This window comes from Aspergillus lucknowensis (genome assembly GCF_044049455.1).
Source record: "Aspergillus lucknowensis strain CBS 449.75 chromosome Unknown BJX67scaffold_99, whole genome shotgun sequence".
Taxonomy (NCBI): Eukaryota; Fungi; Ascomycota; class Eurotiomycetes; order Eurotiales; family Aspergillaceae; genus Aspergillus; species Aspergillus lucknowensis.
The window spans coordinates 30,647-38,190 of record NW_027263643.1 but is presented as its reverse complement, the minus strand read 5'-3'; the positions used below and the strand labels follow the sequence as shown (position 1 = coordinate 38,190).

The 7,544-nt window shown below is 53.0% G+C and overlaps 4 protein-coding genes across 4 annotated transcripts; 1 reads left to right on the top strand and 3 right to left on the bottom strand.

Annotated features, from left to right (window-relative positions):
* Positions 1-459, bottom strand: BJX67DRAFT_338884 (uncharacterized protein). The gene has a single exon (XM_071027620.1). It carries the CDS (start codon positions 302-304, stop codon positions 74-76), a length of 231 nt encoding a protein of 76 aa, XP_070880417.1. The 5' UTR covers positions 305-459; the 3' UTR covers positions 1-73.
* BJX67DRAFT_368670 (crossover junction endodeoxyribonuclease) lies at positions 207-3,261 on the bottom strand. The gene is made up of 2 exons (XM_071030654.1): positions 3,166-3,261; positions 207-3,044 (listed from the first exon to the last, which is right to left on the bottom strand). Exons 1-2 carry the CDS (start codon positions 3,177-3,179, stop codon positions 614-616), a joined length of 2,445 nt encoding a protein of 814 aa, XP_070880416.1. The 5' UTR covers positions 3,180-3,261; the 3' UTR covers positions 207-613.
* Positions 3,262-3,368: 107 nt separating this feature from the next.
* BJX67DRAFT_338854 (putative actin-related protein RO7) lies at positions 3,369-5,462 on the top strand. The gene has a single exon (XM_071027619.1). It carries the CDS (start codon positions 3,557-3,559, stop codon positions 5,174-5,176), a length of 1,620 nt encoding a protein of 539 aa, XP_070880415.1. The 5' UTR covers positions 3,369-3,556; the 3' UTR covers positions 5,177-5,462.
* BJX67DRAFT_338853 (aldose epimerase family protein) lies at positions 5,463-7,544 on the bottom strand. The gene has a single exon (XM_071027618.1). The coding sequence runs from the start codon at positions 7,072-7,074 to the stop codon at positions 5,749-5,751; it is 1,326 nt and encodes a 441-aa protein (XP_070880414.1). The 5' UTR covers positions 7,075-7,544; the 3' UTR covers positions 5,463-5,748.

Below are 7,544 nucleotides of genomic sequence, written 5' to 3'. Positions count from 1 at the left end.
TTGCATATCCAGATCATAGCTTTGCCTGTCTCCTATCCTTTTTGTTCAATGCATCTTCATTTCGGCTCCGTGTCTAAGACATCTGCTCTGTCCAGGAAGATTGTCTCAGGTCCCTGATACTATAATGCATTCCTCCGGGACAAAAACATGTACTGTGGCAAAGACTGTTAAGTAAGTAATCGCAATGGCAGTGAAACAAAAGAGGCAAAAAAAAAAAAAAAACATAAACGAAGTGAGCTGGATTACTTTGCTTGACTCCAAAGGTGGGCAACTTGTACATATAGATGCCGATAGAGAAGAACATACATGGAGTCTAAGATTTGGATGAGATTCTTGAGCGCCAGTACTCCTGCTGTAGGAGGGTCCGGCAGGGTCTGTTCCCCAGGCCACCTAATATGTGAAATATTGCAAATCTCGCTTTAATTCTCCAATTCAAAAGACCAAGGCTTGAGGAATGGTATGCAACACCAAACGCCAGAGTCGCCCAACCGGCAGACCCCCCTCAAATCCAGAAGCCTCAACAATCTCAAGTTCCGAAATCCGAAAATCAATCCACGCTCATAATAAACATAATAACTATGCAAGATACGGCACAGTAGGCCTCAGATTGTGCTCAATCCGTCAAATCTAAGATGCTGACCCGTGGAATGCGCTTCTTTTTGTTCTTTTCCTTCCTGCCGTTTTTTGCTCCTTCAGAGTTTGCGGATTGCTCCTCATCTCGCCCTGTGGGATTCGGGTCCACCGTCCAATATCCACCGGACACGACTATTGATTCGAGATGAGTTGGGGCGTTCTCATCCTCCGTGGTGTCAGGGCGGTTTTCTTTTGGTTGGGCTGCGTCAGTCGCCGGTGAGCTAGCCTTCTTGCTCCTAACGGGCTTCCGCCGGTGCTTTAGTAGAGATACTTGAGGTTCCTCAAGTACTTCCAAAGCGCTCTGGCCACAGGTGACAATTTCAATATGGGCCTCTCTTTGCTCAGACTTCTTGGGCGTCTTCCTTGCAGCCTTCTCTCCATGAGCACTCAATTGCAGTGACGAGATGGCTTTTTCGAGGTGGTCGATTCCAGGCGATTTCAGCTCTTTGGTTGGCTCCTTGCTCCGAGGACTCGCCCCAGCACTTGTATAGGAGTGTGAGAAATAGTTGTGACAGTGTATCTCTTTATGAGTTGAGTTTGAATAGCTCATGCGGATTCGAGGTACTTCCGGTGGAGAATTCTCTTCGTCATTGCCAACCTCAACGACTTCCAACTCGCTTGACCCGAGGGCTATACGCCGAGCATTCAAAGATCTTGTAACCGGGCGAGGTTTTACTGGCGAATGGGCGAGGTTGCAAGAAGCGAATCGATCCACAAGATAATCAAACCCATCTGCACGCCGATCGGGATTTGGAGAAGACTTTGTCAGACCATACATTCCGGGACTAGAAAACGGTGGAGTACTTATTGGAGGTGTTGAAGACGCGGCCGCTTCAAACAATTGCGCGCTTTTGTATTCGGATATATCCGAGCGACCCTTTTTGAGGGTGCCGTACTTGAGGATACTCCCTTGTTTCATGCCTGGGTCCAGCTCTTTCCGCCTCCTCGAGCTGCCTTTCCGAGTTGTCGTCTTCTTCGCCGCAGACCGTTTCGCCGTTTGCTCCTTCTTCCAGCTTTCCACGGCTTCTGGAACACCCATGGAAGCGAGAGTTTCGAAAACCCACACTTTCTCGGTGGCATACGGATCGTACCGCTTCATTGTTCTTTTCTTAGTTGGCGATTGTGGTATTTCCTCCGTTTCCGCCTCCGCCTCACCCTCCTCTTCCTCGTCTGACAATGCGGTCTCTTGCGATAGGAGCGGAGGATTTGGCTCCTCGGCGAGCAGATCCAAACCGACGATATCAATAGGAACCATATCGAATTGCAATTCAGTGAGCCCATCTGTGCTGAAGCTTGTTCGACTTTTGTAGACTTTCTGTAAAACTGGGACATCGCTATTGGATAATCTAGGCCCGGTAGAAGCCAAAGGATGTTGTCCAAGACGAAGTCTGTAAGAAACCAGAGGCTCAGCCAAGAGTCGGATAACTTTTCTCGCTCCGGAGCGATAGTTCCAATCAAGCGAATCAGCTGTGAACTGCCTCAGCTCCCAAACGTCAACATCTCGGTCCCAGGCGCTCCGCAAGCGGTGTCGCAATGACTCGATTGCCTGTTCTGATGAGACGACGGGTTTGGCGTAGTACGACAGTATCGTCCTGTCGGGAAATTCGTCTGGGATTCGAACAACTTTGTGCTTTGTCTGAAAGTAGCCGCTTTCGTTTTCTTCCAATTCAAACTGTAGCCTTGCCCTCCACTCGTTCAGCTTTGCATCAAGATCTGGGCCTTCGGATTCAAGCGCTTCAAGAAGATCAGCGCCGAACCCCGCCCTCGCGATTTCCGCAGCCAGCTTGCTCCCACATTTGGGAACCCCTGAAGGCAGGTAGTCACCCCCACTCAGCATGGCGAATAAAATCATGGCCGGCCGATCCAGCTTCAGATTGTGCGCATCGCCGCTCACCTTATAACAGGTGACGTGGGTTGCAGCACCTGATCCGCTGCCGCTCTCCTTCGAAAAGTTCATAATAGTGAGTCCTGAGCCAAACATCAACGCATCTACATCGTTGCTCATGACCGCATCAACAACCCCGGCTGTCTGCAGCCGAGCACACTCGGCCTCTGCTTCCCCAGGAGCATCATGGCGAGGAAACCTAAACAGATCGATCAAAATTTTCGAGAGTTTGATAATCGGTGCATTCCCGTAGCTCCTCCCCGATACAGCCTTCCCCCTCTTGAACGGTGGCTTATCCTTGCCATCATACACAAAAAGTGGATGGATAGGCAGTGCCAAAATCTTCAGTAGCCGATAAAAAAGTGTGCGGAGCTCGGGGTTCTTGCCGCCACGGCCAGCTTGCACCTGAAAGAGCCATATTGAAATGTCAACGGCCACTCGGATTGGCCGTGAGGTACGTTCCAAGTGTGTGATGGCTAACCTCGACAGAGAAATCCGTTCCCCGGGTCCAAGTGCATTGATAAGCCTGGGTTCTTGTTAGCTGTGCCCACTATATCAGCTCGCATTCGGAGATATATATCCGTGTTTTCGTCTGCAACCGGCGTGCAACGGCTGGGAACTGGGAAGGGGGGTATATTCAATCATACCCGGGAATCCCCATTCGGAATAACTCCCCAAATACCAAAAGCTAAAACCAAAATGAAGGAATGAGACGCCTTCAGTGCTGGATTGAGCAGTGTTGAAGCTGTTTTGTTGACATCAACGAACCGAAGCCCGGGCCGACTGAAGATCCGACCGTCGCTCATCGCTCTTTCTTGGTATCACGACGAAGCTGCTTGATGCCACACACCTTCGAACTTCCTTGTACATTCTATGCTTTCTAATTGACCGCTTATTTCTGTGAGGAGAAGTATGAGTTCTCCTTCTCATGCCATACGATATCCGTGATCCTCCCTGTGTTCAACCCAAGGACTTCAAACGCATTCTTTGTGAGAACATCCCATAGCCATTTGTCGAAACCACTTCAGCAAGGCCTCAATGAGTCAACGCCATAGCCAGTCTGCAAGGTCTCCACCGCGCACTCCGCAGCACCAATTGCGCTCGAACAACAACTCCTTCGCGAGCAATTCCTCTGGCTCGACATACCGCGTTGAAGAAGATGCCGTCATATTCGAGCTCGGCGCTCGGTGGCTACGGGCTGGATTCGAGGGCGAGAGCGAGCCGAAATGTATAGTCGGATTTGGGCCGGAGGAGTCACGAAGAGCTGGAGATTACAGAGGATACCTAAAGGGCACCGCCGCTGCGGAGGACATACCGATACGGCCGGCCAAACCAGAAGACTGGGCGAAACCATATGAGCTGTGGAAGATGGATCTACGCGATATTGATCTGGGTCTTGTGGAGGATAAGATTGAGCGGGCAGTGCGCGAGACATATAACAAATACTTGCTGGCGGATGCGGGTGTGGCGCGACTGGTCCTCGTTCTTCCGTCTGTGATACCGCATCCGTTGCTGTCCTCGGTTCTGACGACGTTGTTTAATCGCTGGCGGTTTCCGAGCATTACTTTGTTGACAAGTGCCACGATGGCTACGACGGCAGCTGGACTGCGGTCGGCGCTGGTGGTTGATATTGGCTGGGCCGAAACTGTCGTGACTGGGGTGTATGAGTACCGGGAAGTCGCAACGAAACGGACTACGCGGGCTATGAAATCACTAATACAAGAGACGGGACGGCTGATCACGCGGATTTCCACCGGAGAGCCACAACCGGATGATGCAATCCTGGTGGACTTTGAGTATTGTGAGGAGGTTGCAAGCCGGTTTCTATGGTGCAAGCCTTCAAGACATTTGGACGAAGCGATGGCCGGAGTGGCAGGCAGGACGGTGTCTATCCCGTCTCCTTCGGATCCCGGCTCCTCATATCTCGACATTCCCTTTTCTAATCTCACGGAGCCGGTGGAAAAGGTCCTATTTGCTGAAAGTATAGCGGAATCCGAGCTCGACGATGAAGAAAAGCCGATTTCCGGGGTGGTGTACAATACCCTTCTAAACCTGCCTCCGGACGTCCGCGGCATATGCATGTCGCGTATTGTTTTCATCGGCGGGGGATCTAAAATTGCTGGTGTTCGCCGCCGTGTCCTCAACGAGGTAGCCTATTTAGTGGAGCAGTACGGCTGGAGCCCCGTTCGAGGCAAGGTAATCGATCGACAAATACAGAAACTGCGAAACCTCAGGCTGTCCCGGCAACACCCACCAACGCCTTCCGAAACACAAGAGCAAACAGCAAGCGGCTCCGCTTCCGAAACAGGGTACGAAACTGCGGACGAACCAGAGACCGAAATCGACCCTATTGAACAGAAACTACAGCGCGGGCGAGAAAAGGACGTCGTTCGTCCTGTGCAGGGGATTCTCCGCGAAATCGAAACCCTTGGCGCCTGGGCGGGCGCGAGTCTCCTCACTAGTTTGAAGGTGCGAGGGCATGTGGAAATCGAGCGGGAAAAGTATCTCCAACACGGCCTTGCAGGTGCCAGCCGAGAATGGGACCATAACCATCGAGACGTCAAGGACTCAAATCTTCACTCTCAGCTTCCCGACCGGCGGTCCGGATTGCGGAGTGGTGGTGACAGATCGAGTTGGACTCTGGCTGGTTGGGGGTGACCCTCGCCTGGTGTGTGGAGGGTGTGGACGTGATATAGGTTATTGATAGATCGATATCATTGAATAGGTAACCAAGAGTTACTAGATCTACTTCACTATAGAGTACACACTCCACATACCTCGATTCCGACCCCCCACCCTTGGTTACTTCGGTACAATCCGTCCTGTATAGTCTTGGAAAAGGGAAGGTATCCCATGTCCGATTAGAGAGGACACCACAAAGACGTTGATCGGAGGACCACAAGAGCGTCAGCTGCACCAGCGATGACGGACCGGTATGTAGATTCTGGAAGTTGGACTCTTCAAGATGGAACTGGGAAGCAGCAGCGGCCAAAGGTGTATTTCAACACGTGGGGACCAGAAGATTGCGGGCGGGTATTGGTGTCTCTCCAGCAGTAACTCAGAAATGGAGGTATATCGAGGGACTTTTTACACAGCATAAAGATTCGCACAGGAATATCATAATTAACTAATTATGAATTAGATACTGTGGACCTCGTCCGAGAATAGTATTTTTTCCCTTTTTGTTTTCATATATAGCCCAAAAAAAAATAGGAAATGATCAGGGTAGACTAAACGGTTCCAAACCGGTAAACCGCCAAGTTCAACGCCGGCGGACCACCAGGCGTGAAGATCTGGTTCTCCAACTGGCCCCAACCAGGCTGGTTGATGCCGTCGATCCAGCCCTCTGTCTCGACGACCATGCAAGCGTACTGATCGAGGGTCGTGAGCCCGTCGTAGCCCTGCTCCTTGTTGCGCCGGACCTGCGAGCCGCGGATGGGGTCCGATCCGTCCTGGCCGTTGCAGCTGTAGAGTTGGATGGCCGGGGCGTTCGTCGAGACTTCAAGGGAGATCCCTGTGCTCGCGGAGGACATGTGCAGGGCTGGGACGACGGAGTCCGCGGCGTAATCGGCGGGACGGTCGATGAGCCAGCAGTTGTCGTAGCCTGTGCAGTCTGTGCCGCAGAGGCCGGCGGCGGAGTCGATGTCTGCACCGACGAGCTTGGGGGAGGTGAAGTCTGGGGCGCCGTCGTAGGCGTCGACGGTGGAGATTGTGCCGTTGGGGATGAGGATCCCGTCGGTGGCGATGAAGCGGGTGCTTAGCGGGAGATGAACGGTGACATCGTCGAGAATGTTGGGGTCGCGGAAGGCGTTGAGGTTCCAGTAGATGTGGTTGGCGAGCATGATTGGGGTTGCTTCGGTGAGAGCCAGGGAGACGAGCTTGGTGGTGAGCTGAGGGAGCCCGTCTGGGTTGTCATTGTCCACGACGTAGGTTGCGTGTGTGAGGACATCGCCCGGGAAGCCCTCTAAGGCGTGGTCATAGAAAGAAAAGGTGATTGAGGACTCGGTGTGCGCGGTGACGGTCCAGTTGCGCTTGTCATAGCCAACGTCACCGCCGTGGAGAGTGTCAAGCCCGTCGTTTTCGTTCTTCGGAATATGGTACTCATTGCCGGCAACGGTGAAGGTGCCATTCTTGATGCGGTTGGCGTAGCGACCAACAACAGGGCCGAAGTAGTTGTCGTCCTTGCTGTAGAGGGATACGTCGTCGAAGCCGACGATCACGTCCTGGGGTCTTCCCTCGCGATCGGGGACAAGTAGGGAGGTCAAACGCGCACCATGGGGAATGAATTTGGCAGTGATATTCTCCGCGCTGATGGTGTAGACCTTGTAAGGGTCGTCGTGGTTTGGTGGCGGTGACGTGTGGCCAGGAACAGCGGCGACCCCCTGGGAGGCCAGGAGTCCCACGAGGAAGGACGGCACCGAGTGCTTCAGATGCATCACGTAGAGCGAGACTGCGAGGACACCAGCGAAAATATAGCAGTAGACAAGGACGACGCGAAAGGAGAAGCGGGCAGGGCAGATCAGGAAGCGGAGATGATCGCGCAACTGGGGGTGCATAGCACTTGGGGGAAGTGGCTTTATAGTTTCTCCAGAGAATGCGCTGGGGGCCTGTGGATGTCACCGCATGGTGCGGAGAAGGCCGGTTAATTGGCTCCGGAAATTTCGAGGGCTCCAGCGTCTGACCAGAAGCGTGATTGAAGGATCAATCTCCGGTGGGCGCTCCAGGGGGAAGTGATGTGCAAGTGACAACCGAGATTAACTTCAGGAGATTGATGGCACTGATCCTGAATTGACCGGGACGACGCTCCGACTCGCCTTGAAAGTCTGGGACTTGGTTGGAACTCTTGAGACTCGACCTTGGGAGACTCTGGAGTGGCTGGAGGAACCGATGCCCTGAATTCCGTTCCAGTCCTCGCACGAGGTCACGTTACCAGACCCCCAGAATGGGGTAAAAACGCTAGTCCCGATCAAGGATAGTCCAGCAATGCCTGGCCTGCGGCACCACCACCTGGTCTTTGTTTTGGTGG